This window comes from Myotis lucifugus, unplaced genomic scaffold (assembly GCF_000147115.1).
Source record: "Myotis lucifugus unplaced genomic scaffold, Myoluc2.0 scaffold_306, whole genome shotgun sequence".
Taxonomy (NCBI): domain Eukaryota; kingdom Metazoa; phylum Chordata; class Mammalia; order Chiroptera; family Vespertilionidae; genus Myotis; species Myotis lucifugus.
The window spans coordinates 459982-473658 of record NW_005871354.1 but is presented as its reverse complement, the minus strand read 5'-3'; the positions used below and the strand labels follow the sequence as shown (position 1 = coordinate 473658).

General features: G+C 42.4%; 1 protein-coding gene across 2 annotated transcripts in view; it reads right to left on the bottom strand.

Moving 5' to 3' along the window:
* Positions 1–382: 382 nt before the first annotated feature.
* APBB1IP (amyloid beta precursor protein binding family B member 1 interacting protein) overlaps positions 383–13677 on the bottom strand; it is a 102025-nt gene continuing 88730 nt past the window's right edge. For both annotated transcript variants that reach the window (XM_006100257.3, XM_023763900.1), the window contains 4 exons: positions 13115–13213; positions 11697–11811; positions 3733–3836; positions 383–1228 (listed from right to left, as the gene is read on the bottom strand). In XM_006100257.3, coding sequence (XP_006100319.1) covers positions 722–1228; positions 3733–3836; positions 11697–11811; positions 13115–13213 — 825 coding nt within the window. In that variant the 3' untranslated portion in view covers positions 383–721. The remainder of the gene's footprint in view (positions 1229–3732; positions 3837–11696; positions 11812–13114; positions 13214–13677) is intronic.

Genomic DNA, 13677 nt, shown 5'->3' with positions numbered 1-13677 from the left:
AAAAATAGGTTTATTTGCGTTACAATTATTAATTTGTGCAGTTATTCAGTGTCTGGTAAGTTAATGTTCAAGAAAAAAATATTAATTTTTATTATAATGTTCTATTATTTTATGTTAACTCTTACTCATTTATTTCAGCCTTTTGTATTCAGCATGTCTCTATAGAAATAAACCTACGTTTCTATGAAAATTGAAGCTTTTGTTTTTTTGCGGCCCACATAAACTTAAACCTTATTTGGCCCATGTTAGCCTTTGACTTTGACATGCTTTCTTTAGAAGGTGTGGGATTTGTAAAGCTCTTTTTAAAAGATCAAGTATATTATTAAAAGTGTGAATATTGCATTTAGATTCATACATTGATATTTCTAGAAATACCATCTTCTGGGGGAAAAATTTAAACTTTTATTAATTTGATGCTCTGAACATCAAAAAATAAATGAACATAAAACATTATTTTGGTTAACTTGGAAAGCAAGATACATTCCACTGACTTGGAAGTCACAGGAAAGATATGTACATGTAGACAGGTATTCTAAATTCCGTGTTAGGTTAATAGTTATGAATGTACTTGAGAACAGTGAAACGTTTTACATCATTTCTAGTCAGAGTACTTGAATATTTTATCTAAAATGATCAAGCTGTCATGACAATAAAATAAGAAAGCTACATCTGTGGTTAGAAGTGATTATGCCGATCACACAAAGATATCTGTATGTTTCCCTTAGGGCAAGTTGCCTCTTTTCTTCTGCAAAGCTTTCATGAGATCTGACATGAAATCCTGCTCCCCGCCCCCTCCCGCCCCCGCGCTGGGTGGTCCTGGGTTCTCTTGCCTCTTTGGGGGAATGGGAGGCCTTTTGGTGGCAATGGGGGGCGGCCTCGGGGATTCGGGTGCCAGGGCGGGTGGTGGCGGAGGAGGGGGCGGTAATGACCCCGCATCCCCTACAAATGACGGCGGAGGGGGAGGCACAAAGTCTGGGGGCGAATCGTTAAAATCAGGGGGTGGTGGCGGGAGCTCTGGGTCCTCCAGAGGTGGGGGCGGCGGCGGTGGCGGCAAAAAGTCATCGGGTGGGGCCGGGAAGCCGGTGCCCTTGGCCTTGGCGGGTATCACTGGGCTGCCGCTGGTATCTGAGGACCGCCGTATGGGAGGCGGCGGTGGCATGCTGGACTTCGGACGGTGATGGACCTTGGGGGTTCCTGGGTCCGGTTGACCAAGAGCTGGCTTCTTGTCCTTCAACAAAGCAACAACAGCATTATTCTGGACAGGCAGCCACAGTAGAGAAGACATTTCCATTGACGTGTAAGGTCTGGCTGACTGAGGCAGTGTCTGCTCCTGGGAGCCCCAGTCCCTCAGTCCCTGAGACTACAAGGTTGTTTCAGGAGTTCATCTTTCCTCTGGGATAGGAGACAGACTCCAAAAGGCCTTTAACATTATCACCTGGGGCACTAGCCTACCCTGTCTCCTGTAAATGCAAGACTGCACCACAGCATTGAGGGAGGAGTTGTCTACTATATTTAGACTATATATGTATCTCCTCAGAACCACCGTTATCTTTAAAAGAGCTTAAGTGGGATAGAGCTTAGCTACCTGGGAGGTAGCCTCAGGAATTAAAAAGGAAGTAAAGGTGCTCTCCTGGAATTCCCACTTACGCCCCAGGGTGCAGGCATATGCATCCACAGCACTTTTCTTGGTCTGGATTGGGCTGGTTGTGAAGCTCAGGGGTCAGGAGCAGGTGTCTCTACAGTTATTTTGCCCTTGTACTATACAGTGGGGCCTTGACTTATGAGTGTCCCGACTAGCGAGTTTTTTGAGATACCAGCTGTCTCTCGGCTGATTTTTTGCATTGAGTTGATAGAGTAATTTGAGTTAACGAGCTCCTTAATGAGCTCCGTCTCGGAACGAATTAAACTCGTAAGTCAAGGCCCCACTGTATACCCTCAGTGGCAGAGAGCTGGTTAAGGAGTATCCCAAAACCTTCCCCAAATCTCAAACGTTCTACTTTGGAAGGGAAAAAAAGCCAGGACAGTTCTCTGTGGACTACAGGTAACCCTTGTGTAAACCCATCATAAAGGCTGTCCATCCCGGCAAGAGCTGTTTCCCTGCTGGCACCCTGAGAACAAAGGTGCCTTTTCCCAGGACTGTGGGCTTCTAGAGAGGAGCTAATTATAGGCTTAACAGCTTCAGGGGACGTGGGAGGTGGTGGAGCAGGAGTGTGCACACCTGGTCTAGAGTCTTAAGGATTTACCTTTTCTTAGCTGTGTGAAAACCAGCTGGCTAATTATAATCCCTATTATTATCTAGGGTTGTCTCAGGATTATGATGCAATCAAATGAAATAAACGTGAGTGGTTCCAAAGAGGAAGATCATGAAGCATGTGCTATTGGTAGAAACCAGAACATCAAACTTGGCCAAAGGCTAACAAAAGCATGCCAATGGTAGAAGAGATCATAATAAATTATATTTGCATAATGTAACTTCCCCAGAAATTTCAGGCAGATGAATTGAATCCTTCTGTTTTAGTGATAATTATCATTGCAATTTACATCTTATCGGGGTTTCATTTCTTTCTTTCTTTGCCTGATAACCTCTTCCCAGTAAAGATTCCATTTAGAAGTTTTCTTCCCCTCACAAAGTGCCTTACAATAGAGTTTCTATTTTAGTTTATTTACTTAACATGATAAGCTAATTAACTGGTGATGTATTTTTTAAAAATTTCTGAACCGGCAGTTGGGGAATTGATGGTGACACATAATTAAGTGATTTCTATTCTGGGATCCTTAATTGCTTTCAGCTTTTAAAAGTGTTTGTCTTCAACTGGCACCACAGAAACGGTGAACATCACACAGCGGAAAGCACAGTGCGAGCTGAGATGGCAGGAACACAGCTCGTAACGTTACTTGTTTCCACCACTGGCTGACGGACAAAATGAAAGGTGGAAATGAAGTGAAAATTTTTTAAAGCTGCAATTATTTAAGGTTGTTTTGAATCACACATGGGAAATATTCAAGGAAACTTGTATAGTAAATGGAAATGTTATCAACTGGGCTGTTAACTAAATTATAGCTTCTAGCTACAGTTTTTAGAAGGATTTAATGAATCTTCATTAACCCCCTCTACTGAGAAAAAAAAAGAGTTATAGAGAATAGTATACCAATTTGGCTATTGTTTTAAAATGTGTTTTCTTCTCCATCACCCTGAGGATGTATGTAGAACATTAACAGAAAAATTTAAATGCACGTTTTATAGTGAAATACTTTTAGTAGTAGTCTTCTAATCTGGTTTTGGGACGCAGTAAGCATTTAATGTAGGGCTTCTGACTAACTCGTTGCTCTAATTTACTCAGAAAAAGTAAGTAGAAATCCCAAGGGCTTAAAACCCAGGAGCCACTTTCAGAGAGTCTAAAACCATTGACTAAACCAAGAAAATCGCTTCAGCCAGATACATGTAGCTAAATTAAAAAGAGTTGTCAATCCTCAGCATTAATATAAAACTTGTACATTTCCCCAAAGCAGTATGATGGCAGTTGGTTTTAACTTTCCATTCCAGTCTATGTAATTTTAAGATAAAAAATATATAAAGCAATTATCTAAATGAAGTTATAGGGCCTTAGTCGTTGGAACTAACTACTGTATTCTCTTTTTAAAAGACCAGTTATTAGAACACCACTGATGGTTTGGAATGTGGGTTTATAGGGGACAGTTGGATAGAGGTGTGTCAGTTACTCTCGGGCCTACCTTAGTTGTGTCAACGTGTCTCTGGGCTTCCTCGGGAACAGCACTCACTGAGTGTGCAGCCTGGGGAATCTGACCATTGGCCTGGGCGGTGCCTGCTGTAAGTCCTGAGAGGGAGGAAGAGAGACAAGATGAGTGGGGAAGACGTTGCAACATTCTTGAAAGTTCATCTGAAAATAGAAAGCAGTTTATAGCTCTGATGCAAAAGAAGGATTCGTGGGCAAAGTATGGTTAACTGGGAACCTTAGGAAAAATCCGAGGTTTTATGTCAGGACTTCTGTGAGGCTCAGCAGATGGTTCAGGAAAGTGATTGCTTTGTACAGGCTACAAAGTCTGGATTAACCGGAAGATAGTATGTTCCACTTTTAAACACTTTTTGGTCATTGGAGAATAAACCTTGAAAACCTCGTTCAAAATATTCCTGTTGTTGAAATGTATCTGGTTTCATACCCTGCTGTGTTCAGGAACAACTTTTGAACATTATCCTCAACAAAAAGTACTTTGGGCACAAAAATAGTAGAGGGAATTGAGCAAAATGTGCAGCCTCTCCCAAGTACCCCCTTGCTTAGCCCACAGGTTTGCAAAGGGCCGGTCCCACCACCCCGCCTGGCAAAGCGGAAGATGGCATCCTCTTGGGCAGAGTGAGGTGGCTTAGGAATGGGCATGAAACAGCCCTTCCTGGGACTTTTTCGGAGATGAGAATCTTTGAACTAAGATTTTTGCTGTGTGAAAAAACAAGCCCAGAGACTCCATGGTAATCCTTGCCACCTCATGGGGACAGTGCCTAAGAAAGAAACAGTATCTTGATGATACCATGTCAACCTGGACCCTTTGGTACCTGAAATGAGACTAACCCTGCCCTTCCTAGTTTTGTGCATTAATAAATCTCTCCCCCTCACTTTTGTTGCTTAAACTACATCGGGTTGGATTTCTCTCAGTTGTCATGTTAAGAAAGTAGTTGACTGACTGGCAGTAGTTGCTCAAGTCATGAAGTCATTTAATAAGTACCAAAAAAGTCTCCATGTCTGTTGCCCAATATGAAAGAAAAACTGCCATTTATCAAGAATCAATGGCCCTGGGCCAGTGTTTCTCAGTGGTTAGAGCATTGCCCTGTATACCGAAGGGTCTTGGGTTTGATTCCCAGTCAAGGCACGTACCTGGGCTGCAGATTCGATCCCAGGCCCTGGTAAGAGGCAACCAATTGATGTTTCTCTCTCTATATGCATATTTTTAAAACTATGTTTTTTATTGACTTTTAAAGGGAGAGGGATAGAGAGGTAGAAACATCAATGAGAGAGAAACTTCATCAATAAACTGCTTCCTGCACATCCCCTACTGGAGATCGAGCCCGAAACCCGGACATGTGACCTGACAGAATTCTAAACTGGAGATCTCTTGGTTCTTGGGTCAACGCTCAACCACTGAGCCACACCGGCCAAGCTCTGTCTCTTTCTGTCTCCCTTCCTTACACTCTAAAAATCAATGGAAAAAATATCCTCGGGTGAGGATTAACAACAACAAAAAAGAATCAATGACTTATTGTTAAGCACTTTGGATGTAGAACAGTGCCTGCATGTTTTCTCAGTAGGATGACCATAGCAGAAACACGTGGGTCCCATGTGGTTTATGCCTCCCAGCCAGCGACCTTGCACCACTTGGGCATGTATCTCCAGGACTCAGGTTCAACAATGTAAAGAAGAGAGGGCAGGAAAAGAGAAAGGGGAGTGTTAGGGTTTGGGGCACAGCTAAAGAAGAGATTCAGAGAGGAAGTTTAGGAAGAGGGCCACTGCATTGCTAATCAAAACAAAAAGCAACCCCCCACCCCCTTTAAAGCCTTGGACAAGGAAGGCAGGGGGGTTTGTTGGACTGAAATTGAGCAGACATCAAGGGGTTTGTATTTGAAAATTTGTTTTTTAGTCTGGGCAGATGTGCTAGGGAGGTGTCTTTATCAGCCTGTAAAACATGCTTAGAGCAAAAGTTATGAAAGAGTTCAAAAGACACTTGTTTGAAGGGAACTGTCTATTAATTATCCCTGAGTTGTGAAAAACAACAAGGAGAAGGGGTATGTATGCAAGACTGTAGGCTTGAGAGCAGCTTATCTTGTCTTGCAGTTTGAATCAGAGGAGCTAACAATCTTTGGTTTGAAGTAATTACCAGGTGTTCTCATAAATTGTGGAAGGCCACAGAAAAGAAAAGAAAGGCCCCTTTTCTGTCCTTACAGGGAGGAGGTGGGCAGAAAGGGATTCTAGATCCGCAGAGAAAAGTTGCCAGCTAAAGCTGAGGAGGCATCAGGCAGAATGGGACCCGGGCTTACTGCTTCCAGCCCTACCAAGTGAAGTCACAGCATGTTCTCCCAGGTACAGCTCGTGCCAGCTCCACACTCACCTCAGTCCCAGTTCTTGTTCTGACCTATGGTGTGTAATTTCAAGGTCGGGGGATCACTCCTCTCTGAGGGAACCCCACCCTGTAGGCCAATGACTCAGGCAGGCAGCTGTGGGTGAAGGGGGCTCCTTGACCAGTGCCCCAAACAGCCTGAGGTTCAAGTAAGTGCAATCAGCCAGTAACTCCTGATCCCAAAGAACATTTTTTTAAAAATGAGATTAAATTTCATATATTTCTAAAAAAATATATTTTATTGATTTTTTTACAGAGAGGAAGGGAGAGGGATAGAGAGTTAGAAACATTGATGAGAGAGAAACATCGATCAGCTGCCTCCTACACACTCCCCACTGGGTATGTGCCCCCAACCAAGGTACATGCCCTTGACTGGAATCGAACCTGGGACCCTTCCGTCTGCAGGCTGACGCTCTATCCACTGAGCCAAACCAGTCAGGGCAAAGCACATTTTTTAATAAAACACATTTTTGAGGTTCACCTTAACTGTTTTTTTGTGGGGGAGGTGGTGGTGGAAGGATCATAGAGCTTGATTTGGACCAGGCCCTTTGGATGGACATAGGTCCCTGAAACATTTTTGGAGAGCCCTACTTATTTTGTGCTGTGAGTTCAGATGAAGAAAGAGGCTTTGAAAATAAATAATATTTGGCAAGAACTGAACTTGAAAAGAACTGAACTCAAGCAGGTCTCTGTTGCTAAGATGTGACCAGGGTCACTGTGTATGTATATGTTTGTACATACTGAGAAGAACGAACTTCACCTTCTATTTGAAAGTGCTTCACTTCCTTCTAAACTCATCTTCAGTTCCTTCCACACTAGTCACTACTATAGAACTTAATATCCTACACAGCCAGTGCTCATGGCAATAAATTCTAAGATATAAACGGAAAGAAAGTTTACATTGAGGACTTTTTTCTCTTTAGATGCTCACTGAAGCATCCTATATAATAAAAGGCTAATATGCAAATCGACTGAATGGTGGAATGACTGGTCACTATGATGCGCACTGACCACCAGGGGGCAGATGCTCAACACAGGAGCTGCCCCTGGTGGTCAGTGTACTCCCACAAGGGGAGCACTGCTCAGTCAGAAGTCGGGCTCACGGCTAGCAAGTGCAGTGGCGGTGGCAAGAGCCTCTCCTGCCTCCGCAGCAGCGCTAAGGATGTCTGACTGCCGACTTAGGCCCGCTCCCTGCGGGAAGCAGCCCTAAGCCATCAGTCGGACACCCCCTGAGGGCTCCCAGACTGCGAGAGGGCACAGGCTGGGCTGAGGGACCCCCCACAAGTGCACAAATTTTGTGCACCAGGCCTCTAGTTTTATTAATAAGCAGGGGTGGCACCCAGTATAGTTTATTTTAAAAAAATCTCAGCATGTTTGTTCTCTGTAGGGCTGGTGTCAATAACAGAACCTAAAGATTTTTGATAAATAAGACTCTACAGCAGCACCAACTTGGGTTAATACACTATCTACTAAGGCAGCGGTTCTCAACCTGTGGGTCGAGAACCCTTTGGCGGTCGAACGACCCTTTCACAGGGGTCGCCTAAGACCATCCTGCATATCAGATATTTACATTACGATTCATAACAGTAGCAACATTACAGTTATGAAGTAGCAATGAAAATAATTTTATGGTTGGATCACAACATGAGGAACTGTATTTAAAGGGCCAGAAGGTTGAGAACCACTGTACTAAGGGTTAGTCCATCATGTACAAGATCCATCTTTTTAATCAATGGAAATCTCATCTGACTGCTGCAATGGTGTTCTTCAAAAACTGGCTTTAAGCAATCATTTAGAAGGAATGGAACTAACATTTGTTGTGCATTTAGCATGAAGGACATTAACATACATTATTTTACTTAATCTTCAGAGAAACTCTGTGTTAGGACTATAGGGCAATACAATCCTTAACAGCCATTTATAAGCTTCCCACCACAGGGGAACATAACACCAGGAAAAATTCAATGGACTCCAGGAGTCAGACCATACAAGGAATTGAAATTGTCCTGAAAACATCTGATAGCACACCTGCATTCCATCCATATTTCACGCCCACCAGCTCAGCCCCTCAAACCCACTGATGACAAGTTTCCCACCAGTGACTGCATATAAGGATGAAACTCCATCCTGGATGCTGCCATCATCAACCCAATGTCCCCTTGGCTCGGTACTGTGTAGCCAGCCCTTCCCTTTGGATACCCTATCCCCTTTCCTTAAATATATTCAATTTTCTTTAATTACCATATGAGATGGCTATTAAATAATTGTTTCATTTGTTGTCCCAACCATCTTCTAATTCTAGCTAAGCATCTATTATCTGCCAGGCATTGCACTTGGTTCTGGGGAAACCATAATGCACAAGACAGAAATGGCCCCTGGCCTCGTGCTTTCCATCAGAGTCTAGAGCAGTGGTTCTCAACCTTCCTAATGCCGCTACCCTTTAATACAGTTCCTCATGTTGTGGTGACCCCCAATTTCATTGTTACAAATTGAACATAATTAAAGCATAGTGATTAATCACAAAACAATATGTAATTATATATGTGTTTTCCGATGGTCTTAGGCGACCCCTGTGAAAGGGTCGTTCGACCCCCAAAGGGGTCGTGACCCACAGGTTGAGAACCGCTGCTCTAGAAGAAGGAACTCACAGATTATAATCATCCATGGCTTATTAATCATGCCTGGCTTACAAAAGACAGTTCATTTGAGACCTGGGATAGGTAGGGATACAGCATCTGTAAAGTCTCTGAGAAAGGATGGTGCTGGGGGATTTACAGAACTGGGAAAAAGCAAATGGTATATGTGGTAGGAACAGGAAGATAGGGAGGGAGAAGAGGCAGGAGAGATGGATAAACATATATTATGCATCTTTGTTGGTCTTGCTAAGGACTTGGGACTTTATCTGAGAGCAGTGGCAAGTTTCCAAAGTGCTTTCTTTAGGCAGGGGAAGGTCTCATGGAGGGGGAGAAGCCTGCAAATGCAGGCTTAGCTGGAGGCCAACTCAACTCAACCAGTGCATGAGGCCAAGTGAAAGATGACGGTGGCTTGGGTTTGATGAGATGAAAAGACAGGACAGATTTGAACAACAGTTAGAAGGAAGAATCAACAGGATTTAGGAGCGACTGGATTTGAGGGTCTGTCCTGCATGAGAAATGGGGTAGATGATGATCTTATTTATGGAAACAGAGAACCGCAATGGAGGAGCAAGTTTGGAGGGTAAGATGATGAGATCAGTTTTACAGATGTTGGGTTTGAGCTGTCTGTGATGTATCCAGGAAAGCCATTGAGCAGACTGTTGGATACATCGGTTTGGAGGTCAACAGAGAAGGCTGGAGTGATTTGTATGTTTATAGGTAATCAGCACACAGATGGTGCTGAGAGTGGATTAAGTCTAGTTGACCTCACTGCAACTTCCGCACATTCAAGTTGGTTTTATCCTTTGAAGCAGCAAAGAACATAAATGCTGGCCTTTGCTATGACCCCCCTTCAACACTGGAAAACTGACCAGACTTTTCTGCCATTAATAGTTGGCTCTAGTTCTTTCACCATTATTTATCTTAAAGATAAACGTGTTTGAATTCCAGCTCAGCCACTGAGAAGATACTAGTTTCTCCCAGCCTCAGTTTCCTCACCTGTGGCATGGGGATAATAATTTATACTTTGCAGGGCTGTTGTAAGAACCACAAGCTATATGCCGCTGCATGTAGTCCCTATTTCATCCCTCATTGCCCTTCCCTCAACAAGGAGCTGTAATGCTACCCTTAAAATGTGGGTCTATGCCGAAACTGGTTTGGCTCGGTGGATAGAGCATCGGCCTGCGGACTGAAAGGTCCCAGGTTCGATTCCGGTCAAGGGCATGTACCTGGGTTGCGGGCACATCCCCAGTAGGAGATGTGCAAGAGGCAGCTGATCGATGTTTCTCTCTCATCGATGTTTCTAACTCTCTATCTCTCTCCCTTCCTCTCTGTAAAAAATCAATAAAACATATTTAAAAAATAAATAAATAAAAAAAATAATAAAATGCTACCTCTCACAACGGTCCATTTACTACAACAAAAAGCAATCCAAATATCCACCTAATACGTATATAATTTGATTAACCAATGTCATCCCAATAAATTTCGTAAAAAAAAAAGAAAGAAAGAAAAAAAAAACTTAAAAAAAAAATGTGGGTCCAGCCCTAGCTGGTTTGGCTCAGTGGATAGAGTGTCGGCTGCGGACTGAAGGGTCCCAGGTTCGATTCCAGTCAAGAGCACATGCCTGGGTTGCGGGCTCCATCCCCAGTTGGGGGCATGCAGGAGGCCGCCGATCAATGAGTCTCTCATCATTGATGTTTCTATCTCTTTCTTCCTCTCCCTTCCTCTCTGAAATTAATAAAAATATTTTAAAAAATGTGGGTCCAGGATTGGGTACAGAGATCTAGCCATGATGTCACTGAGGCAAAACATCAGGGAATGATCTTGTCCTTGGTGTGGGCAGTGTGGTGGAGACTAATGAAGCCTTGGACAAACAGAACACTTGTACTCTGATGAGACAGCTTCCTACCAGCTCACTCTGAGCTGGTGACCACCATCTGATCCACAAGCATATCATGAAAAAAAGGTCAAAGCTCTGCCAAAAGTCAGTTATAAAGAAACAGATACGGGTGTGTATATGTGTAGCTATGTGTTTGTTTTTTATTGATTTTTAGAGTGAGCAGGGGAGAGAGAGAGAGAGAGAGAGAGAAGCATCGGTTGTCTCCTGTACCTGCCATGACAGGGGATGAAACCCACAACCTAGGTATGTACCCTGACCGGGAATCAAACCCGCAGCCTTTTTGGTGTGGGAGAACGCTCCAGCCAATTGAGCCACCTGACCAGGGCACTATGTGTAGATCTTGAGCCTGATCATCAGAAGAGAAATATATTCTGTACTGTCTACAAAGTTCTGTTTTTATAAGATGTGTTGGATAAGTTTGAACATGAGCTCTGTGTAAGGACAAGAAAAAGGCCTTTCTTTTCCTTTGCTGTAGCCTTCCACAATTTATGAGGAGCACCTGGTAATTAAACCCCAACATTGTTAGCTTCTCTGATTCAAACAGCTCCTCTGCTCAAACTGAGGGACAGTTACTTTCAAGGCTACATTCTTTCATCCTCCTACCTGCTGTTTTCACAATTCAGGGATAATTAGTAGAAAAGCCCTTTCACCCTCTCCTTCAAACAAGCCTCTTTTGAACTCTTCATCATAGCTCTACATGTTTTACAGGCTTGTGAAGATGCTGATAAAGACACCTCCATATGACATCTGCCCCGACTGTCTCCTAAGGAACAAACTATAACCCCCCTGATATGTGCTCAACTTCCTTGTTGCTTAGCAACAGCCAGGGCTTAAAAGGGGAAACCACTTTCCTTTCTTGCCCTTGTATTGATTAGCAATGCACTGGCCCTTTTCCCTTCATGGAAAGTAAAATAAACTCCCTTTCTCTGCATCCATCTCTTCTCTCAGTTGTGAATTCTTTCACAGCTTGCACCACCGGCCAAAACCCTAATTCTCTGAGCTTGAAGAGGTGTCAGAATTCCTGCTCTGTGTGGTACCTGTAGAAGGCGGAGTTGGTGTAGCTGCATTGCCAGTGCCCAGGTTTGTCCACCGAGAGGCCAGCCCAGCCTTTGCCACGGCCCGCTGATAGTTGTCATAGAGAGTCTTTCCGTACTAGGGAGAAACACAAAAGAAGCAAAAAGTCATCTATTTATCCCACATTCTGCACTCATTTGCAATATACATATTGAGGGGGGAAATACTTCATGAGTACTCTTTTTACTCTTTTCCCAAGTTGTTTTTTTAATATAGTTGATCCTTGAACAGTACAGGTTTGAAATGCGTGGGTTCACTTATATACAGATTTTTTCAATAAATGCCATAAATATATTTTTTCTTCCTTATAATTTTCTTAATACTATGTTTTCTCTAGCTTTATTATAAGAATACAGTATATAATACATATACCATATAAAATATGTGTTGCCCTGGCCGGGTGGCTCAGTTGGTTGTAGCCTTGCCCCATACACCAAAAGGTGGCAGGTTTGATTCCCGTTCAGGGCACATACCCAGGTTGCAGGTTCGATCCCTGGTTGGGATGTGTAGTGGAGGCAACCGATTGATGCTTCTCTCTCTTTCTCTCTCTCAAATCAATAAGCATAACCTCCAGTGAGGATGAAAAAAAAGTGTTAATTGGATGTTTATGTTATTGGTAATTCCAGTAAACAGGTAGGCTATTAGTAAAGTTTTTAGGGAGTAAAAATTTATATCCGAGATTTTTAACTGTGTTATTTCATGTGTTAAATAATTTTCCAGATTAGCAGAGACAGTTACTACTTTTACTTAGACATTAGAGGAGAGCTTTAGCTATGGAATTCTGATTATATGTCTTTGTGTAATTCTACACCTTGTGTATATAATTATACCTCATGTTTCTTAATTACACACTACACTTGCAATGCTCTCCATGAGTAAACAGAGATCTGAAAAGTCTCATGTGAAAGTAAACCTCTGATTCTCAGGTCATTGGAGAGGTCTATGTTTCTATCCCTGTCACCTATTTAAAAAATACAATGGGCAAACAAATGATATCGGTGGCATGGACATATTAAGAATGGATCCCCCTTGACCTTCCCCCGGCCTCCTATACCCCCCAGTGTCTTGTGTCCACTGCTTATGTTTATATGCATGCATACAAGTCCTTCGGTTGATCTCTTACCCCCAGGCCCCAACCCTCCCCAAAGGTCAAGGGGGAAAAAAAAGGAGACATATGTACTACTCTTTGTAATACTTTAAGCAATAAAACAAAATTAAAAACAAATAAATAAAATAAAATAAAAGCTAGTACTTACAAACTTGGGGAAAAAAAAGAAAAGAATGGATCAACTGTTTTATAAGAACACAAAGACTAGACAGGCCAAGCAGGAGGTCAGCAAATTCAAATTCAAGATAGGGTGGAGTCCAAATGCTCACTCACCTTTGCGATTCGTATTCCCGTAACCCACTGGTTTAGAGTTCTTTCATCATCACAGCAGAGATACTTGATGTACTGGGACTCCTTCTGAATTTGGGGATGCTAGAAAAGAGTCATATCGAAGACCATTCATAAACTCTTCATTCATTAGTGCTTTTCAAAAAAATTTTAAACTTTTTAAATTGAATTTATTAGGGTGATATTGGTTAATAAAATCATATAGGTTTCAGGTGTATAATTCTATAATATTTCAAAAAAATTTGAAAACTCTAACAATGTATGTGATTTCCTGAGATGGTGGCAATAGGTACTGGGAGTAATTTTAGGATTGGTAAGAGCGATACTTTTAAAATGGGCTAAATTTTGAAGGGATTTAGGAAATCTGGGACATGATTTATCATAAGCACTTCTTACTATATTATCAATTTTAATTTTCATTTCTGCTTTTTTTAACCTTTGAAAGCTTTCACAACTATCATGTTTCTAGCCCCACAAGAAATTTCTCCATTTATCAGATTAGGGAATTTACCTAATATGATTCTTATGTCACAGAATTAATAATGTTT